Below are 23555 nucleotides of genomic sequence, written 5' to 3' on the forward strand. Positions count from 1 at the left end.
TTGTGGTCGGAGCACAATGGACGCTTTTGTGTCCCCACTGTATCGCGCGCACAGTGTACCGAATTTGTAAAGACGTGGAAAAATAATTAGAGCATTTTTTTTGTCTGTTTTGTTTAGATAGTTAATTATTTTTGTTTACCGTTAGTTTGTTCATGGTTACGTGCATACGTTTTGTCACAGAGGAAGTGACATTTGTAATGTTTTTATAGAACACGTGTTTGATATTATATTGGAATGGGAACGCAAATGTTTTGCATTGAGCGATGTAACTAGTCTGTCTGTTTGAGAATAGCATAAATTCTTGGAATATGTAATGTGGAATCATGTAATGTAAATAATAAATTTTCCAGTCTAAAGGCCACAGAAGAGTGGATCTTAGAAATTTACTTTGTTATTCAAACATCTTATCTCCGTCGATTTAGTAGTATCCTTGACCGGAGAAATTCTATAATTCGAGATGTATATGATGATCTGTCTGTACCTACTTACATATCATAAAATGGGGAAGTAACTCTGTCTTGTACGACATGACTACTAAACTGATTTAAAGAATGAAATTCGGTACACATATAGTCTAAAGCCTGAGAAAGAAATATAGGTACGTTTAGTAGTTCTCTACGTGGTCCTGAGTGGAACCGCGGGGAATTGCAAGTTATATAACATAGTTAAGTACCATTCACACAGAGATGGAATGCAATAATATCTTAATCAACTTAGCATTCTGTGACACATTCTACAGTACTCAATCAACTGTTAATTAGCTGAGGTTAATTGTGACGTCATATTAGGCGTTAAATAATTATAATAAGCTCGTTAAACACCATACGATCAAATTGATTGATAATTATAATTGGTATATCGGATATCCCGTTGATGAAATACGATCGTGGGTTTATTAAGCTCAGTTCAATCGAATTAATTTAACTTAATTTATTGTTTTAAGTATTTACTTTAATTTTAAAATATTTACATTTTAATTAAAAACTGTTCTAGAAAAATACCTGAAACTAAAAAGTATTCAAAAAATTGTGCTATTTATTAATGTTAAGGTACTTTTCGAATGCCAACTGCGAACTGCTGACTGCACACAGACTCTGGCCGCAGCTGCACTTCTGATTTGTATGTATTAACATGAAACCGTTTTGAATCGAAGCGGCAGCAGCACGTGCAGTCGCCATCAGATATCAATTGTTTTCAAGCAGTCGCGGTATGTGCGTTCGGCAGCTAGCCTACAAAACGTACCTTTAAGTTAGAGACTTAAATCATTTTCATATTAAGTTACAATGATATTATGTTGAACGTTTCTGAAACAGTTATCTTCAAAGCATTCCTACGAGCAGTCGTAATTACAAAAGCAAAAGAAATAAATGCGGGAGAGATGAAACAAAATACATTTTCTAGAAGAGATTAAATATTCTTTTGTACCATTGCTTTCCACAAAGCGACTTATGTATAATTGCATAGGATTTTCTGAAAGAAGAGTGCACAAAGTAAAAGATAAAGGTACCTACCGTAACTGACATAATTTAAATGAAAGATTTTATACAAACTGCATGTTGTACTAAAGAAAAGTTTTTTTAATGGAAATGTGTAATGCGTTGCAATAGGACTTGCTTTGTTAATAACGTTTGTTATTTCTCATCTCATCTTCTGCCTAGCCTTTTTCTGCTTAAGCTATTTCAATTTAATTCAAGTGCATATGTTTATTTTCGAGATTTTTTAAGTTTTAGTAGTTATGTAGACCGGTGCATTAAAAAAAAAACAAATTTTAATTCTTTTCAGCTTTATAATATTAGTGTATTCATATAGGTCTCTTTTCCTCTCAAGGGAAAGTCGTGATATAATTTTAATCATAGTTCAACGGATGAAGTTCAGTTTTATTTGCATAGAGATTAGTATTGCCGGGATTAATTAAACGAGAATTTTAGTTGATGCTAGAAAACTAATTTCCGTTTATTACCTGAACTAGATTTAATGGCATTTTTGTAACTGTATTTATTTATTTAAACTTTATGCAACATGACACATGTAAAAAGGCATATTAGGAGATAATATGGTAGGTATATTAAATTTTTATTTCGTGTTAATAAATAGATAAATAATCTAAATTTAAATTAATATTTTAATCACGACATTTATTTTGCTCAAAATCCAGAATAGCATCCTGCATTGACACAAAACTGCGTTCGTCACGCAACGCGCGAACTTTAAGAACACAATTTTGTTTTCCAAGATGCAACCAATCGTCAATTGTCGACACCACGCGGTCGACATTTCCCATCGTACCATGACATTCGCACACTGGCATGGGATAGCATTTCTTTATACCGTGGAAACGCTAGAAACTGAGATAGGTTGTTGTGAAAGCTATTCGTGCGTAGACGCATTGCTAGAGTGACCAGCCGATCGGTTTATGTCAAACTGGTTTAGAAATTAACTAGATTTTTATGGGATATAGGCCAGGTTGAGACTTAAGTGGCAGGCTGTATGAGGTGTTAATAGTTGAATTGGATTGTTAGTTTTTTATGTGATATTGACTTTCTCAGAAACCGCAGAGATCAGTTTTAAGAAGCGAGTAATACATCTGGAACGTGACATATTAATACGAGACTAAACTAAAAGAAACTATGTATAACATAACGAGATACTAATGCAAAATAACAATAAACGCATATTTGTAAGATAAGTTACATGTGCATCAATTTTTATAACACACCTAAGTATACAATATATATCTCTCTTGGTACGAAACAAATGATAGCTGAAATAGGAAGCCACTCGTATGGTGTTCCATCTATGTGATTTAAAAATACAATCTACTAGAAAGCATTGTTTGTGTACTACAAACAACACTGGCACTAGAAACTACCTTCTGTACGGAGGTGAGAAATTAATCAGCCACGTACAACTAACGACAGGCCATTCTTTGTCCGTCAGAGGGATACTTTTTTTCCTTTTCGTACCCACTACGAAATAAACAAAGGATTTTTTCCTTGTTTTTGCAAAGCAAACAAAATTTTGTTCGGTGCACCAAATATTTTTTCGAATAACAAAATATTCGAGGCACTGACGAAATTTTTTAGTTCCTAAAAAAATTGGTTTGGAATTTTTCATAGTGGGTTTTTAAATTTGAATATGTTTTCTGTAGGAATAGGACTAGAGCGCCTGTGGTGGATTTTATAATTTCATTTTTACGAAGTAGGTATATTCATACTTTGATAATGCTAGATAGAAACAAGTTCTGAATTTTAAAGGCTCAGATTCAAGATTATTAGTTCTCGGTATGACACGAATGATAATCAAAAATTACTTTCATTTTCAGATTTACTTACTTTACTTCATAAATATTTACATATTTTTCACAAGCTGTTAATTTACCAGCCAATCTCAAACAATATGTCAACTGCACGCAAAGCGAATTAATTTAAAATAAACGGACGTAACATTTAAAATAAATATGTACTGCAAAAGCGAAAATTTTCATCGGAACTATTGGCGATTTTTTTTTATTTCAATGTCTCTTTGTATTTTGATAGCCTGGCCACACGGTTGCCGCGCAACCAACTTTTGAATAGCAACGCAAAATTTGTGGGCGTAGATTCGGTTCCACAAAACAAAAACTTTGCTGGCGTATTTTACGAGTGAAATATTAATTTCTTGTTGTTTGTATGTTGCATGTGTTTTTTGTTAATTACTGCTGTTGTTGATTTTATTTGTAAACTTTTTTTTTGGAAAATGTTTTATTACCAATACGTAACATTATTAAATCATGCTATGTCTGGATTTCTATGTTTGAAATACATGCACTGACAATTTTTTAGATTGAGGTAATCTAGTATTGTTTAAGCAGCTAGGATTATCAAAGTCAATGCTGGGATTTAGGTACGTGCTCGGTTGATCACTAGAATGAAGTTTTAACAGATTTTTAAATAATTGTCAATTTAAATGTTTTTTTACCCGACTTTGCTAAGAGTTATTTTCAGTACGTTTTAACAGCATTTGACTGTAAATATTCATAGTAAAATCGTGACGAAATTCCTTATAATTCCCAAAGCCTGGTTACAACAAACTGCATTTGTATGACACTGGCCCCATCATCCCCTCCACTGTAAGACATGCGCGGGAGTGCTACTGAGTCTGCGAAATATATGCGCGAACTTAAGATAAGATAGACGGCAAATATTATGCTTCCTTATGGAATAATATCCTTCTTTATATAATTATTCTAAGATAGGTGTGTCTGTTAAAATCGGCTGAATTTATTGCGGTGTAATTCACGGAGGTGGTAGGTACTTAACAGGATGATAAAATCGCTGGACATATTTATTTGAATTATGCAAAAACTGCTGGATGCATATGGATGAAACTCAGCAGTAACATAGCTTATACACCAGCCTACACTAGTGAAACCGCAGGCCAAAGCTTATAGTTTGAAAATGCAACATTTTTTTTTGTATATAGAAGTTTAGTAAAACGATGATATAAGTGAATCCCAGGCAACATCAATATTCACAAGATGAGTTCACTCGAAAAGGCTTCAAAATGGACTTATTGTGTTTCCATTCCTTTCAAATTCAATTCAGATTTCAATAAATGGAAAGAAACGCTATTGAAATGTACCTGTATTCTTTAGATATTGCTTTAGAAATATGGCAATAGATAAATCCAATTCACGCCTTTTGGAAAACTTAACAATGTTCCTTTAGAAATTTTTGGTAATAGTTGCTAATTCATCCTAAAATAACTAGTTTACTGCATAGGATTTAGCTCAATTTCTAACATATTTAGATCCCAGGCTATATTCCTTAGGAGCTAAAAAACAGCTCCACGGGTGCAATCGCAGGTTTAGCAATACTTAACGTGGCCAATCCTTGGATGGGTGACCAGCTGTGTCATTTCGAGCTCCTCTGTTATTCGGAACAATTTTGGCAGTAGTCATGGGTAGTCGGAAGAAAGTCTGACAACCAGGCTTACTAAGGTGTATCGTATTTATTGGTACCTAATGCCGTAGTAATTATTAGTTTTATGTTATTAAAAGTTTGCTCTCATTAGAGCTTAGCGGTTCTAATAAAATACTTCATACAACCTCCAAAGTTAACTAAAACCATATCTAACGATCTATGTAGTAAGCTAAAAAATCCTCCTCCTATATTTATAAGTTATAGGATTTTTATAACACTTTCTTATTAACAAAAACAGTATTGACGCGAAAACCTATTGAATGTTGTTCGTTTATAATTCCCATAAGAATGAGAGTTTTCCCATGATTGTGTCACGGAAAGATGTACGATTCGACTTTCGGAAACTGTTTATAGAAATTAATTACCTACTTAAGTTATCGATCATCATGTGAAAGGAAAATTGATTGGACTTGTGTAATCATTTATCTGCTGTCAGATTTATTTTCTAAATATATCTCCATTAATGGTGAAAGAAAAACCTCGAGGATACCTGGTTTATAGTCTGAAATCACCAAACCACATTGAGCTAGCATGGTGATTAACGGTCAATCCTTCTCCGTGTGCCCAGCAGTGGGACTATATAAACGCTAATAATGCTATTTACCATATTACCTAGGTACCAAAATTGAAAATGACCGTCCGGATACTAATATAGGGCCTCATTGTGTCTGCAGTACCTATATGCGTTTGCTTGTAATAAAGAATAGTAAATAAATCAGTATGGGAAATTACACAAGTAAACTGAAACCTTATGCTATAAAAAATGAGAACCAATTAATATTCTAATAAAACATTCTCACACACAAAACAACAACAATAATTATTATTGCAGCTGAAATACCTATGAATCTACAAAACAATCCAAAAATTCTAACAGCAAATAGAGCAAATAAAAAACAGCCGATATTTTTTAGCAGTACCACAAAATCAAATAAAAAATGAATGCGAATTTAAAACAATATGGCACCGAATGACTGAACGAAACATCGATTCGATAAAAAATACAGAGACGAAGCGATCATTCAGTTTCAAATCGCATTTTTAATACACAATGCTATTATGGGATAATCCTGCCACAGGAATTCTAACACTCGTTCACATATCACGTTCGATATTGAACTTTATTCCTAACTCAATAAAGCTCACGTTTTATTTGTCGTAGATAAATATAAGTTGGTGGTTAAGGCAACCGTTAGACGTAGGCTAGTACTTGCTAACCTTGGAGAGGGCAATGACCTGTGTTATGGTAACAAAGTACCATAGGATTGTGTTCTAAGGGCTCCGCATTAGATTTATATAAGTGAACCAGACTGCGTGGTGTTTTCTAATAAGTTCCTTTATTAGATGTTCATATGTTTGGTGAAGACTAGAAAATATAGACAGGACATTGTTTTGGTTAATTAAATAATGATAAAGTAGAAGTTGAATGGGAGCTTGTGGCTAAGTTTAATCCTCGCTTAAAGGTCGTACATAGAAGTTAACTAACGCTTGTCGCGGTAGTTCCGCGGATGGTCTTATCAAGGCGTATTGGGTTCCCCGGGTAGGTAACTGGATTTCAGATAGGCAGTCGGTCCTTGTAAACCACTGATACTCAGCTGCATCCTGTTAGATTAGAAGCCGACCCCAACATACATTGGGAAAAGGCTAGGCAGATGATGAAAGCTGAAGAGCTTGTTTGTTAGTTGCTTAACCTGAGTATTAATCCCCATACAGTTGAATCTAGCCACGAGCGCCTGATACCGAGCGGACTAATAACCAATTATAATGCCTTCATTGTCCAAGCTAAGTACAGTATGACAGGTAATCATGGTGACAATTAATCGCCTGCCGTACAGTACTATCTATAGTACCAATGTAATATTGTCCGTCTATTCTATAGAATTTAGATTATAGCCCAGTAATTGACAAGCAATTGCTAGTATAGTTTCCGAAGCTGTATTGTGTTAAAAACAATGGAGGATTTAACTTGCAATTTGCGACCTTGTGTTCTATGTTTAAGCTTTTAATTGATTAATAATGCGATTTTATACTAACACTCCTAAAAATAGGTGTGTAACTCCTAAAAAATATTCTCATATATGATTTCCCTTAGATTTTGAAAGCTCAGTTGCTTTACTGATTGAAACTACTGGCGAAATCTCTTTAAGCATTAAGAAGTCTTGAGAACTAACCGCCGTATCTTAACACGATATTTCTTTGCAGACATGTTACGAGATGGAGAGATATCTCCGGGAGGAGCCCCGCAAGCGACGCGACCCTCCCCAGGAGGAGGAGTGGGCCCGTTCCACCTGCAGCCCACCCTCGCCACCAGCTTCCCCGCCGTCGCCACAACCCACCACGACCTTCACGTTCATCACCGCCGTGAAGTGTGAGCCTCAGAGCGACTCCGATGAACCGAGGGGTATGTCTGCTACGCGTATGTGTCTTCACCCTTGGGTTGCGGGACCTACAGGGATTCGCTCTTGTTATGTTTTGTTTTGCTTGTCTTTTGAACCTTGTTAGGCTGGCCATATAGCTTGCTCTGAGATGTGTGTTGCTGGGGAGTTTGTTGCGCCATTTTTATAGCAATAACATATAGGAAGTGGTGATGGGTGGGCGTTTTGGGGGCTGTCTTTTGTGAATTCCTGACGGTCAAAAAGTGCTGTTTTGCAGCCAAGTTTAAATAAATGATTTTTGATTATTTGATTTTACTCGGTAGGTATTCAGGTAACCCTCCGGTCATACCTATAAGTCTTAGAACAATTGGGAATGACGACTTCTGTTATTACTTTGTTTGAGATCGAAAGCTTAAGGCATTTGGGATGATGAGGATGTTTCTCAAATGACTTCACTTTAGCCTTATAACTATGGATAGCCGTCAGTAAAAAAAAAGTTTTTATGTGTGTCGACATCAAAGAAATCTGGATCCACTTTATCAAGCTATATGGCCGACCTAAGTAACCCTGAAGTTCTGGTAGGTAACAATATAGAAAGTAGCGACTAAAAGCCTTACGCTGCAAGTATAGTACTAGAGTAGGTACAAGTAACGTACATAGTTTAAAACAATTCATTAGAAGTTTCTAGCTGCTACATTAGTTCATCTTATATTATCTAAATTTCCTTTTGTAATGGTAATTGCTTTAGTAACATTTTTCCCTTAGACACATAACGATCATTAAAGTCTCATTACGCACTAAGGAGCTCATAGAACAGACAAAACTAACTTCAACTCACAATTTGTGGTTTTATTAACCAGCTATAGTAATTTTCATATTATTCTATTCTTCTTCATGTAATTTAGAACGTAAAAACATAAAAATACCAGCATTTATAGACGTTGATAGCTCAGATTTACTATTTATGTAAACCGCACATAATGTACATGCTATCGGTAGACAATTTCTTGCAACAATCAGAACTGAGGGACACCTTAGCCAATCATCATTGTCACACCTTTTATTGTGAAGTGCAGTATACATAGACAGCTTTAGGTGCTAGGAATCCATAACCGCCTAACCCTTATACCCGCTTCTTATGTTCATTTTACATCGTGTTTGTCTGTTTCCCTGTCTGACGTGACTACGTGGTGTTTCAGAAGAGACTCCGAGTCCAGTGCCAGTGCCGCACGTGGTGCCGAGGAAGGTCCACGTGGCTCGTCACCACCCACACCCGCACGCGACTGATCCCCGCAGACGCGTGCATCGCTGCGAGTTCCCCGCATGCGATAAAGTCTACACTAAGAGCTCGCATCTCAAAGCGCATAAGAGGACGCATACTGGTGAGTAAACATTTTTTTCCGAAATTTTGACAAAAACTCTTGTGGAAAAAAATTATGCTAGCGCGAAATGGACGTAACTCCAGGTTTCCCGACGATGCAGTAACCAAGATATTATGCTTAGAAAGTAAACCTGCAATGACTAAGTATATGTCAGAGGATATAGTATGAGTCTTATTGCGCTACGCGTAAGTGTGAAAATTGCTTGAACATTATCCCGTATTGATCGTGCCGCAAACGAAGCTGAAGAAAACGAAACTGCCGAATGTTATCCTTGAGTTTTTATAAGAAGAAAACGAAGTATCCCAAGCAAAATTACCTATGACCAGCAGATATTCGAATTTAGATCGAAACGCCAGGAAATCAGCCACGCTAGTTTTACAAATTTGACCTACTCAGTGTCGGTAAACAGAGCGTTTCGGAGGCAGATAGCCCGACCACCTTTTAATCCCATCTGGGCCCGAATCAGCCCGAATCGATACCACTTGCTTGCGTTTAGTTTCTGCGGTAAACGCGTAACTAAACACCGTTTGGGGCGAATTGGAATTTTGGAAGATGTAACTGATATTAACTTTGTGTTGTTTTGGACATATTGGGATTTTAGATTTTTTTTATTACAAAGAGAGAGAGAGAGAACTAAAAGCAACATTAGACGGATTCTAAAGACGGAATGAAATGCTTGAGTTTTTCTATAAAACTGTAGGCTACTTTTTATCCTTTTTATTTAGGTAGTAAGTAAACCGCTGGCTGAATCTGGTATGTATCGTGAACCTTTTAGCCTGCAGTAGAATTAATGATGGACATGCAATAATTTAGTCGCAACTTACTCGCAAAAACTTTCACATTATATGTATTTCGATATGTTAAAGTCACCAATCCACAAAAATTGTTACAACTTCTATGAGAAAATATAATTACAGTAGTCATTAGATTTCCTTGATCGCAGGACACTCGGGTTACATTTCTCAAACATATTTGTTTGCCGGGAAGTTTATACGAAGTAGGATAAGCAATACTTGTTGTAATTTCAAAGTTCGTTGTACTACCACATGTAAACATTTTACAACGCCGTCTATTAAAAACAGAGGGAAGTCGTACTAACTTCATACAAGTTACTCAATCAACCCTACAGCTGCCGTGATGACAGCGCCATCTAGCACAAACTTTGAACAACTCTCTCTCCTCCTACTCCTCCTCTTAGCAGGGAGGCCAGCGTTCGTAGTGTTTTTAAATGTAGCTCACAGATGGCTCTGTGGTAAACCGGTTGTGTGAATTTGTGCAACTACCCCTCCCTTGTTAGCGCCACCTAGTGAATATACGGTGAACTAATTGCTGAATATTAAGAGGGTTGTTCGGTCATCTTACGTGAAGTTGCGTAGTTATGTTCAATTGTAATAGATGGCGCTCACTGTTATCACTTTAACATTTGATTGAATTAGAACAAAAAAATACAATTATTTTTAACCACCAAAGAGATTGAAAGCTTAGCATATCAGCAACTTTTCCTTTCGGTTTTTCCGAGCGAAACCGTTCTGGACAGCAAACAATTGAGAACCGTCAATACAAAAACGAACATACAATGTAAACCGACTCATTTTGCCGCCCGGAATGTGTATACTTCAGTTTTATCAGGGGAAAAAATCCGAATCAGCCGAATTTTTGTGGTCGGACTAATAATAATTTTAATACGTTATATTGTTTACAAAAAGTAAATATTCATTGTAATACACGGATAAAAAAAAAAAACAAATCAATTGCAGACGATTTTAATAAACATTTTTATTCCTCTTTATCTTCCTGAATCCAGCAATCTCGTGCGACATCGTACGATCGTCAACTTTGTTTGTAGGAATCTCTACGGTACAACCGTCATCCATGTCTGTAGGGTTTTCTCTTTTTATAAAATAATTTTATCTTCTTATAAAATAGTTTCCTCCGAGAGCGACGTCTCTTCGTGCGGGGTTCCCCGGAGTCCCGGGAATGTATTACAGAATAAATCCAGTCTAAGTAACAGCTGACTGGTGCATAGCCTGAGCTGGTCACCGTTCCGTGTTCCATCACGTAGGAACACACGCCGACAACCTGTCCATCCATAATCAAAGGCCCGCCAGAGTCACCGTAATATATTCTCTGCGCTCTTTTAGAACACTTCGAGGCAGTGCATATTACATACTTAGATACACGTTTCATTGCCGTATCACATGGAACGATAACACCTTCACCCTTTTGAAGCGCACCTTGTAACGGATTAAATCCGTCTTTCCTTCTGGCACCACCGCCTATGTATATGGCTGGCCGCCCCATCAACGTGTCCCGGTCGACAGATGACAGTCGCGCGTACCGGGGTAAACTTATCCTCTTTTGAAGACGAAACAAAGCTACATCATTACTAACAATTATGTCATGTCTGCCTTGCATTCTGATTAACAGTCGGTAGCTAGGATGTGTTATCATTTCAGCAATTTCAACACTATTGTCCCAAAAATTACCGTAATTGTTAAAGTCTTTGGTCCAAACACGTAAACCGTAAGGGAAGTAATTCTTGCAGTGAGCGGCAGTGATGCCCCACCGTTCGGAGATGAGGGAGGCTGTGCACATCCTGCCCCAGCCCTGGCGCGTTTGTATTAACAGAACCACGTATGGATATTCGCTCTCGTCTGCGTCAGTTCCATCTATGATTCTCAAATGCTTTGATGAGTCGTTCCTATAGATAGAAGGGCCGGACGCACTGATGTTGGAAAACAAAACGCACAGTACCGAAAATAAAAATAATTGGAACTCACTGTTCATTGTGAGTTTGCTACACAATCGTCGTTGGTAGTTGACTATTAAGTCATAAAATTTTATGGATTTGTGCGGTCGTAATATTCTGTTTTCGATTTCTTTTCATTAAACAAGACTCGAATGTTTTTGTCTGAACGTGTTTGAAAAACTGTTTCCCTAGTTGAAGCTATACTCTTAGTAAACTCTGGTGTGAAATTATGTAATTAGACGATCTTTTATAATTTTTCACCATTTCTAGCAGATACTTTTGATGGTGGTCGTGTCGCGGGTTGAAATTAATTTAATTGTTTTTTTTAATCTTACTTTTTTATGGTTATTGATGTGCTTTTGTAAATTCAAGAATCAATTCACTGTTATAGAAAAGGTACGTTTTAAATTCATGGTGGCAGCTGCGACAAATACTTAAGTAGGGTGTAGCTTGTATAACTGTTGACTCACACGTGGGTTCAATGGGGTCTTATCTAGACACACGGCAGTGTGTCCGCCAAGTTCGAGCAAAAAAGCGACACACCGGCCGTGGGTTATATTACACGAACCATTTCAGGCCAAATTCGACCTGTGGTCTGCGTAGAGGACAGTGGAGGCGCCGTGGCTGGTCTTGGCTCGGCTTCTTCGCGCCGGCTGTTCCTCCAAGTTGGCTTGTAAAACCGCCCGCTTCGCCGGCTTCTCAGCTGCGTCTGAAGAGCCTACGGAGCCCCGCTTGAGGAAGGCCCTCTTCCTGACCTGGCGGGTTGCAACGCCGCTCGTGCCACTCATTTGTGACTCCGTGTCGGACAAATCGGTGGACACGTCGTCACTATCTCGTATGAGACTAGCCGCGGATGGTGCGCGGCTGGTCTCTGATGCCGAAGCATCTCGAGATTGGCCCTGAGAAGGGCCTCTGGGTTGGCCCTGAGAAGGGCTTTTGGGCAGACAGCGCCCGGAGGCGACCCTCACAGGACGTGGCATTGCCACCCACAATATCGAAACGCAAGACTGTTATATGTTTCGACGCACAGCGTTCGTTAGCCGCCGGCCTGCCACTCCGTTACGGTGCTCAGGCGCAGCGTTGCCCAGGGATCACTACGTGGAAGTCAACGCTGTGGGGGACCCCCAGGACAAATTTGACCCTGGGATACACTGGGCAAAAGTTACCCCTTTCAAGATAATAGAATTTCAAGATCTTTTCTTAACAATTCGTCTAGGTACACGTATTTTGTAACGGGTGATTTTTTAAGAGGTATAGGATTTGATTTTCAAAAAAAACACAAAAAATTTGGAAAATGTGATGAAATCTTTATTGGAATCGATAGAACGATCAATATAATTTAATGTTTGAAGATGATTTCATGCAAATGCTGGCCGCGGCTCCGGTTTAGATGGCCCATTCGCAAGGCCCAATTTCAGCACACTCTCTCCGACATATCAGCTGGTATATTACGAATAAATGCTTCAATATTGGCTCCCAGTGCGTCAATCGTTGCTGGATTATCCCTGTAGATATGAGCCTTAACGTGGCTGCACAAGAAATAGTCCAAAGGCGTTAGATCACACGATCTAGGCGGCCAATTGACGGGCGCGAAACGTGAGATAAACTGTTCACCTAAGGCGGCTCTCAATTGGGCCATTGTTTCGCGTGCCGTGTGGGATGTGGCACCATCTTGTTGAAACCACATGTCAGGCATGTCCAATTCTTCCATTTCGGGCAAAAAAAAACATAAATTGGAAGAAGTGCGCGATGCACTCTCTTAACCGAGCATGCATTTTGATAGTAAAATTCAATAATTTGCAAGCGTTGTTCCTTCGTAAGTCGATTCATGGTTAAATTATAGACCAAACTGAACAAGTTGGACAATAACACAAGACACGATTCACGCGTGATCTGTGAAAAACAGTGTCGCCAAAAAGATACCAGCAAAAAAATCACCCTTTATTATTAGTTAAAGTCTTTGCCGATTTGGTTTTTGCCGATTTTTGTGTGTTTTGCGCCTTTTTGGATAGCTAGATAAATGTAGGTGTTTTTTAAGTAGTCTGCACAAAAAAATGAAGAGTACTATTTTTGAGAAAATATCTACTAAAAAAGTAATTACTGATCGCTATAATTTCCTCTGTGATTTGCACAGTTTTATGGTTTGTTATTATGAAGTGATTCATCTTCTATCCAAAAACACACAAAAACGAGACTTTTGACTAATAATAAAAATTTATACATGTACCTAGACGACTTTTTAAGAAAAGATCTTAAAATTCGATTATCTTGAAACGGGTTAACTTTTGCCCAGTGTATGCCATTGTATTTTTTTTCCGTATTGACCTATACTATCACCTCATGAAAGGATGCGGTCTACTTACAAGTAACCCTGTATATGTTTATGTAGTATATGCTTTTCAAACATGTTCAGACAAAAACGTTCAAGTAATAAAGTCTTGTTAAATAAAAATAAATCGAAAAATGAATATTTACGATCTGCCAAATCCATACAATTTTATGACTTAATAGTCAACTACCATCGACGATTGTGTAGCAAACTCACAATGAACAGTGAGTTCCATTTATTTTTATTTTCGGTACTGTGCGTTTTATTTTCCAACATCAGTGCGTCCGGCCCTTCTATCTATAGGAACGACTCATCAAAGCATCTGAGAATCATAGATGGAACTGACGCAGACGAGAGCGAATATCCATACGTGGTTCTGTTAATACAAACGCGCCAGGGCTGGGGCAGGAAGTGCACAGCCTCCCTCATCTCCGAACGGTGGGGCATCACCGCTGCTCACTGCAAGAATTACTTCCCTTACGGTTTACGTGTCTGGACCAAAGACTTTCACCATTTCGTTAAATTTAGGGACAATAGTGTTGAAATTGCTGAAATGATAACACATCCTGGCTACCGACTGTTAATCAGAATGAAAGGCAGACACCGCAGACATGACATAATTGTTAGTAATGATATAGCTTTATTTCGTCTTCAAAAAACGGTAAGTTTACCCCGGTACGCGCGACTGTCATCTGTCGACCGGGACACGTTGATGGGGCGGCCAGCCATATACATAGGTGGTGGTGCCAAAAGGATACACGGATTTAATCCGTTACAAGGTGCGCTCCAAAAAGGTGAAGGTGTTATCGTTCCATGTGATACGGCAATGAAACGTGTATCTAAGTATATAATGTGCGTTGCCCCGAAATGTTCTAATAGAGCGCAGACATCATATTACGGTGACTCTGGTGGGCCTTTGATTATGGATGGTCAGGTTGTCGGCGTGTGTTCCTTCGGAATGGAACACGAAAAAGTGATCAGCTCAGGCTATGCACCAGTCAGCTGTTACTTAGACTGGATTTATTCTGTATTACATTCCCGGGACTCCGGGGCAATAAAATGAATATTAAAATCGTGTGCAATGGTTTTCCTTTTCTTATCCGTGTATATCTGAATATTTATTGTTTGTGAACGATAGATAGCGGATATTATTCTACATGAAGATTTAAAAAAAAAACAATTGTGTTCATAATACATGCAATTCATTAATTTCCAATTCACGATATCGATCGATAAAAATTAAAATAACGTCCTCAAATACTAGGAACATTGTTCTCATCCTTTAGTTACTACTAGTAACATCTGCACGCACGTCTGAAATCCTTACGTTACTATCATGACCTTTATTTTTGACCTTATCTGCAATCACAGTACTGTTGTGTGTCCTCGCTGTGTGCTTCGACTTCATTACTCCGGAGATCCAATCTCTGAAGGGAGCTACTGCTGTCAATACCGCCGTTGTTTCTTCACTCACTATGTTGAAACCACACAAGCCTACTATCTCTCCTTCGTAGAAACTCGGACCACCGGAATCCCCATAGCAAATGGGTCCATATTCTTGGTAGCTTTGCGTGGCAACACATAGCACGGAGTACAGAGATTTTATATCGCTGTCACATTCTGTGACATTAGATTCGTCATATCGCAGCATCTTCATCTCACTTTTCCCAGATTTGTTTATCCTTGCCCCACCAACGTACACTACAGAATAACCAACCATTTCCGATGGGCTCTTTAATGACATCACCCCGTATCTTCTCAGTAAGATTTCCTCGACATATAATAAGCTTATGTCGTAATCTAGGGAAAAATGAACCTCCGCATATGTTGGGTGAATGAATTTCTTCAAAACCTTAGAACACAATTTTGATTTTAAAGGTGATATGCTAAAGTTGCTGTGCCAAACATACAGCTCTCTTATTAGTCGCTCTTGTACGCAATGTGCGGCAGTTAGTGCCCATTGTTTATGTATCATAGAGCCTGTACAGAATCCAAATATATTGGCTTTATGACGATCATGATAGATCTCCAATATAGCGATCACAAAGGGATATTCACCACGTTTCACTTCTCTTATTTCGAAAACTTTAGGTGTCGAAACTTGTGCGCTTACAATTGCCAGATAAGGAAATATTGCAAACAGTTTTACGAACATAATTGAAAAAGGAAACTATATTCGTACATTTTATGTTTTACGTTTATATCATATGTATAAATATGTTTAAAATAGTTGAGTAATAAAAAAGTGGTTTACGTTGATATTTTTATGGATGAGATAAATAAAAAGAAAAATGGATTTTAGCGGGACTTGGCGACCATAAACAAATAGCAGTTCCAATCGTAGCTGCTAGGCTAGTAAACATCAAGCCGTACTTTAAATCCCGTAATGTAATAATGTGAATACATTATGTGAACGTTTGTAACTGCCTCATTGGTCTAGCTGTCGCAAGTGCGGCTGCTGAGCACGAGGTCTCTAGTTCGATTCTCGGGTCGGACCGAAATCGCTTTGTGGGTTTTAGAAACTTTCACGAAGCAGCCCGGAGCCTTTAAGTTGGTGATTGATACACCCGTGCATCGGAGAGCACGTAAATGTCGGTCCTGCGCCTGATCTCTCTATGGTCTTGTCGGATTGCTGTCCCATTGGGCTACGAGAGCGAAGGAATAGTGAGTGCACCTGTGTCTGCGCAAATGCTCGTGCACTATACAAGCTGTTTATTTGCATCCGTGCCATAGTCAAAGACGTAATTATACTAATGATTCTCAACCCAAATCAACAAAAAAATTGGTACGAAAATTGTTGATTTTTTTTTTTCGGATATTCGTCAATGCCACCTGCCTGTTTTCAAACTCGGCGCGTGTGTTACTGGCCTCAAAACTGTGCTGCGCCCTCACACAAACGCAAACACAAAGCATTCGCAACGATCACTCATGAATTTCATTCATAAAATTGGATTATTTCTGAAATACTATGACAATACAATGACATAAAAAGCAGCGCATATTAAATATTTCCCGTTAACTGTAATTCGAATCGATTATTTACGTATTTTATGTCCTCCTCCTGAAGTATGGCACAAACGCAAATCAACACCTTGTATATGTCATGCGCAGCTGGCTGATCTCCTTAAATGAGAACAGCCGCCGTGGCCGAAATCAGCCCTGGACGCCATTACTGTATGTTAAATATGGGAACAAATATAATGACCACCATAAAATGTTTTGATACCCTTAGTTTTGTAACCAGAAATAGCTACTGAACACCAGATAAATAAAGTCTAAAAATGTAATAGTACCAGCTATTTTAGTCACGACTTCACTTTAAATTGTATTCGATCACCAAAATTAGTAAATGATCACCAACTCTTGACGACCAAATTAATGTATTACTTTTGCCTAAATAAGTCACTGTGATTGCCATAAAATGTAGGCTTATTACCAAATAAAGTATTATGATGCCATATTAAGTTATGTGCCCGGCTTGCAATGCATGCGTGAGTGTCAGTATGACGAGTGACGGGGGAAAATGGAAGAAAATGACATATTGTACCGACCCCAAGTAAAATTGGGAACAGGACAGGAAAAAGAAGAAGAAGAATGTGTTTCTCAATACACTCCCGCGAAAACACACTCTTATCGCACTGTTTAGAGGCATGCAATAGACAATTTTCCACCCTAGTGCAGGAAAAGGGTCCCCATAATGTTATTACATTTATCGTATCAGGCCAAATGAATTTTTTGGAGTCAGTTTACTTAAACAGGATAGCAAGCAAAACGCTGGTATAATTTTGATGATCATTTACTACTTTTGGTGATCATTTACTACTTTTGGGATAACAATGATTTATTTGGACTCATTTTGCTTAAATAGGATAGCAGAATTTAAAAACTTTGGTTATAATCTTACTTTAAAATGGTGGTTTAATTTTGGTGATCATTTACAATTTTTGGCTTACGCATGATTTATTTTGGAGTAATTTCACTTAAATAGGATAGCAAAGTGTTAAAACTTTGGTTATAGTTTTACATTAAAATGCGAGTTTCATTTTGGTGATCATTTACTATTTTTGTCTGCTATTTGTTACTATATCTGGTGATCAGTTAAACATAAGCCGATAATATTATAAAATACCTATACTTTAAAAATGTTTGCAGCTACACTTAAATTACAAAATTAGTATTTTTTTTTTGTTTTTAATAATTTTCCTAGAAAAAATAATGAAGTTTAAAGTTGAGATTTTTAAATTTGATAAAAACTGTGGTTCAAAAGTTAGATGGGGGGAGGTGGTAAGGCGGATACATTGTTTTCAACCTTCGGAGCGATTATTTGCGAAAATACTATAATTATGAATTCAAAACGTACGTTTTCGATAAAAGTGAGTTCATTCTTGAATTAACAAAAGCACCTCAGTCACCATTAAAAATATTTAGACTAAAAACAATGGTAATAAAACAACTTTTCCAAACATAAAGCAAATTAAAGAGAAGGTGAATGTTGTGACGTGTAAGGAAGTTCAGGAGTTGGCGCAAGATAGGCGTAAAGGAAAGGAGCTGCACCGACGAGAGCTGGGCTCTTCTTAAATTGATGATGATGATAATGAGAAAAATTATAAAAGTCGAATTATATTTTTTCAAATTCAATTTAAAATTAATTTATTTTTGCAAATATGGGCATGTAAATCTTATTTTATTTTACGTAAGGAGCATTAAGCATATCCTACCATAAGTATATAAAATATGTTTTTATAGTATATGCTTTTCAAACATGTTCAGACAAAAATGTTCAAGTAATAAAGTCTTGTTAAATAAAAATAAATCGAAAAACGAATATTTACGATCTCCCAAATCCATAAAATTTTATGACTTAATAGTCAACTACCATCGACGATTGTGTAGCAAACTCACAATGAACAGTGAGTTCCATTTATTTTTATTTTCGGTACTGTGCGTTTTATTTTCCAAAATCAGTGCGTCCGGCCCTTCTATCTATAGAAACGACTCATCAAAGCATCTGAGAATCATAGATGGAACTGACGTAGACGAGAGTGAATTTCCGTACGTGGTTATATTAATACAAACGCGCCAGGGCTTGGGCAGAATGTGCACAGCCTCCCTCATCTCCGAACGATGGGGCATCACCGCTGCTCACTGCAAGAACTACTTCCCTTACGGTTTACGTGTTTGGACCAAAGATTTTAACGATTTCGGTAAATTTAGGGACAATAGTGTTGAAATTGCTGAAATGATAACACATCCTAGCTACCGACTGTTAATCAGAATGAGAGGCAGACATGACATAATTGTTAGTAATGATATAGCTTTATTTCGTCTTCAAAAAACGGTAAGTTTACCCCGGTACGCGCGACTGTCATCTGTCGACCGGGAAACGTTGATGGGGCGTCCAGCCATATACATAGGCGGTGGTGCCAGAAGGATAGACGGTTTTACTCATTTAGATGGTGCGCTTCAAAAAGGTGAAGGTGTTATCGTTCCATGTGATACGGCAATGAAACGTGTATCTAAGTATATAATGTGCGTTGCCCCGAAATGTTCTAATAGAGCGCAGACATCATATTACGGTGACTCTGGTGGGCCTTTGATTATGGATGGTCAGGTTGTCGGCGTGTGTTCCTTCGGAATGGAACACGAAAAAGTGGTTAGCTCAGGCTATGCACCAGTCAGCTGTTACTTAGACTGGATTTATTCTGTATTACATTCCCGGGACTCCGGGGAACCCCGCACGAAGAGACGTCGCTCTCGGAGGAAATTATTTTATAAAAAGAGAAAACACTTCAGACATGGATGACGGTTGTACCGGCGAGATTCCTACAAAGAAAGTTGATGATCGTACGATGTGGAGCGCGAGATCGCTGAATCCAGGAAGATAAAGGGCAATAAAATGTATATTAAAATCGTCTGCAATGGTTTTGCTTTTTTTATCCGTGTATTTCTGTATATTTATTGTTTGTGAACGATAGATAGCGGATAGTATTCTACATGAAGGTTTAAAAAAAACAATTCTGTTCATAATACATGCAATTCATTAATTTTCAATTCACGAAAAATTAAAATAACGTCCTCAAATTCTAGAAACATTGTTCTCATCCTTTAGTTACTACCAGTTACATCTGCACGCACGTCTGAAATCGTAACGTTACTATCATGACCTTTATTTTTGACCTTATCTGCAATCACAGTACTGTTGTGTGTCCTCGCTGTGTGCTTCGACTTCATTACTCCGGAGATCCAATCTCTGAAGGGAGCTACTGCTGTCAATACCGCCGTTGTTTCTTCACTCACTATGTTGAAACCACACAAGCCTACTATCTCTCCTTCGTAGAAACTCGGCCCACCGGAATCCCCATAGCAAATGGGTCCATATTCTTGGTAGCTTTGCGTGGCAACACATAGCACGGAGTACAGAGATTTTATATCGCTGTCACATTCTGTGACATTAGATTCGTCATATCGCAGCATCTTCATCTCACTTTTCCCAGATTTGTTTATCCTTGCCCCACCAACGTACACTACAGAATAACCAACCATTACCGATGGGCTCTTTAATGACATCACCCCGTATCTTCTCAGTAAGATTTCCTCGACATATAATAAGCTTATGTCGTAATCTAGGGAAAAATGAACCTCTGCATATGTTGGGTGAATGAATTTCTTCAAAACCTTAGAATACAATTTTGATTTTAAAGGTGATATGCTAAAGTTGCTGTGCCAAACATACAGCTCTCTTATTAGTCGCTCTTGTACGCAATGTGCGGCAGTTAGTGCCCATTGTTTATGTATCATAGAGCCTGTACAGAATCCAAATATATTGGCTTTATGACGATCATGATAGATCTCCAATATAGCGATCACAAAGGGATATTCACCACGTTTCACTTCTCTTATTTCGAAAACTTTAGGTGTCGAAACTTGTGCGCTTACAATTGCCAGATAAGGAAATATTGCAAACAGTTTTACGAACATAATTGAAAAAGGAAACTATATTCGTACATTTTATGTTTTACGTTTATATCATATGTATAAATATGTTTAAAATAGTTGAGTAATAAAAAAGTGGTTTACGTTGATATTTTTATGGATGAGATAAATAAAAAGAAAAATGGATTTTAGCGGGACTTGGCGACCATAAACAAATAGCAGTTCCAATCGTAGCTGCTAGGCTAGTAAACACCAAGCCGTACTTTAAATCCCGTAATGTAATAATGTGAATACATTATGTGAACGTTTGTAACTGCCTCATTGGTCTAGCTGTCGCAAGTGCGGCTGCTGAGCACGAGGTCTCTAGTTCGATTCTCGGGTCGGACAGAAATCACTTTGTGGGTTTTAGAAACTTTCACGAAGCAGCCCGGAGCCTTTAAGTTGGTGATTGATACACCCGTGCATCGGAGAGCACGTAAATGTCGGTCCTGCGCCTGATCTCTCTATGGTCTTGTCGGATTGCTGTCCCATCGGGCTACGAGAGCGAAGGAATAGTGAGTGCACCTGTGTCTGCGCAAATGCTCGTGCACTATACAAGCTGTTTATTTGCATCCGTGCCATAGTCAAAGACGTAATTATACTAATGATTCTCAACCCAAATCAACAAAAAAATTGGTACGAAAATTGTTGATTTTTTTTTTCGGATATTCGTCAATGCCATTTCAAACTCGGCGCGTGTGTTACTGGCCTCAAAACTGTGCTGCGCCCTCACACAAACGCAAACACAAAGCATTCGCAACGATCACTCATGAATTTCATTCATAAAATTGGATTATTTCTGAAATACTATGACAATACAATGACATAAAAAGCAGCGCATATTAAATATTTCCCGTTAACTGTAATTCGAATCGATTATTTACGTATTTTATGTCCTCCTCCTGAAGTATGGCACAAACGCAAATCAACACCTTGTATATGTCATGCGCAGCTGGCTGATCTCCTTAAATGAGAACAGCCGCCGTGGCCGAAATCAGCCCTGGACGCCATTACTGTATGTTAAATATTATAAAATACCTATGTAAACTTACTTTAAAAATGTTTGCAGCTACACTTAAATTACAAAATTAGTAAAAAAATTTTTTTAAATAATTTTCCTAGAAAAAATAATAAGTTTAAAGTTGAGATTTTTAAATTTGATAAAAACTGTGGTTCAAAAGTTAGATGGGGGGAGGTGGTAAGGCGGATACATTGTTTTCAACCTTCGTTCGGAGCGATTATTTGCGAAAATACTATAATTATGAATTCAAAACGTACGTTTTCGATAAAAGTGAGTTCATTCTTGAATTAACAAAAGCACCTCAGTCACCATTAAAAATATTTAGACTAAAAAACAATGGTAATAAAACAGCCTTTCCAAACATAAAGCAAATTAAAGAGAAGGTGAATGTTGTGACGTGTAAGGAAGTTCAGGAGTTGGCGCTAGATAGGCGTAAATGGAATTAGCTGCACCGACGAGAGCTGGGCTCTTCTTAAATTGATGACGATGATAAAGAGAAAAATTATAAAATTCGAATTATATTTTTTCTAATTCAAATTAAAAATAATTTATTTTTGCAAATATGGGCATGTAAATCTTATTTTATTTTACGTAAAGAGCACTAAGCAAATCCTACCATAAGTATATGTTTTTGTAGTATATGCTTTTCAAACATGTTCAGACAAAAATGTTCAACTAATAAAGTCTTGTTAAATAAAAATAAATCGAAAAACGAATATTTACGATCTGCCAAATCCGTAAAATTTTATGACTTAATAGTCAACTACCATCGACGATTGTGTAGAAAACTCACAATGAACAGTGAGTTCCATTTATTTTTATTTTCGGTACTGTGCGTTTTATTTTCCAATATCAGTGCATCTGGGCCTTCTATCTATAGGAACGACTCATCAAAGCATCTGAGAATCATAGATGGAACTGACGCAGACGAGAGCGAATATCCGTACGTGGTTCTATTAATGAAAACGCGCCCGCTCTGGGACAGGATGTGCACAGCCTCTCTCATCTCCGAACGATGGGGCATCACCGCCGCTCACTGCAAGAATTACTTCCCTTACCGTTTACGTGTCTGGCCCAAAGATTTTAACGATTTCGGTAAATTTAGGGACAATAGCGTTGAAATTGCTGAAATGATAACACATCCTAGCTACCGACTGTTAATCAGAATGAGAGGCAGACATGACATAATTGTTAGTAATGATATAGCTTTATTTCGTCTTCAAAAAACGGTACGTTTACCCCGGTACGCGCGACTGTCATCTGTCGACCGGGGCACGTTGATGGGGCATCCAGCCATATACATAGGTGGTGGTGCCAGAAGGAAAGATGGTTTTAATGCGTTAGAAGGTGCGCTTCAAAAAGGTGAAGGGGTTATCGTTCCATGTGATACGGCAATGAAACGTGTATCTAAGTATATAATGTGCGTTGCCCCGAAATGTTCTAATAGAGCGCAGACATCATATTACGGTGACTCTGGTGGGCCTTTGATTATGGATGGTCAGGTTGTCGGCGTGTGTTCCTTCGGAATGGAACACGAAAAAGTGATCAGCTCAGGCTATGCACCAGTCAGCTGTTACTTAGACTGGATTTATTCTGTAATACATTCTCGGGACCCCGGGGAACCCCGCACGAAGAGACGTCGCTCTCGGAGGAAATTATTTTATAAAAAGAGAAAACACTTCAGACAAGGATGACGGTTGTACCGGCGAGATTCCTACAAAGAAAGTTGATGATCGTACGATGTGGAGCGCGAGATCGCTGAATCC

General features: G+C 38.0%; 2 protein-coding genes and 1 long non-coding RNA gene across 5 annotated transcripts in view; 2 read left to right on the forward strand and 1 right to left on the reverse strand.

The window, feature by feature from the left end:
* LOC110376548 (Krueppel-like factor luna) overlaps positions 1 to 23555 on the forward strand; it is a 128324-nt gene that overhangs the window by 97175 nt on the left and 7594 nt on the right. For 2 of the 3 annotated variants that reach the window (XM_021335043.3, XM_064043469.1), the window contains 2 exons: positions 7164 to 7377; positions 8536 to 8718. In XM_021335043.3, the coding sequence (XP_021190718.1) occupies positions 7164 to 7377; positions 8536 to 8718 (397 nt within the window). The remainder of the gene's footprint in view (positions 1 to 7163; positions 7378 to 8535; positions 8719 to 23555) is intronic. The other variant, XM_021335044.3, reaches the window with a different exon arrangement.
* LOC126054617 (uncharacterized) overlaps positions 1 to 23555 on the reverse strand; it is an 83562-nt gene that overhangs the window by 51457 nt on the left and 8550 nt on the right. The window lies entirely within an intron of this gene.
* Positions 11225 to 15075, forward strand: LOC135118815 (chymotrypsin-1-like). The gene has a single exon (XM_064042004.1). It carries the CDS (start codon positions 13873 to 13875, stop codon positions 14857 to 14859), a length of 987 nt encoding a protein of 328 aa, XP_063898074.1. The 5' UTR covers positions 11225 to 13872; the 3' UTR covers positions 14860 to 15075.

This window comes from Helicoverpa armigera, chromosome 1, assembly GCF_030705265.1.
Source record: "Helicoverpa armigera isolate CAAS_96S chromosome 1, ASM3070526v1, whole genome shotgun sequence".
NCBI lineage: Eukaryota > Metazoa > Arthropoda > Insecta > Lepidoptera > Noctuidae > Helicoverpa > Helicoverpa armigera.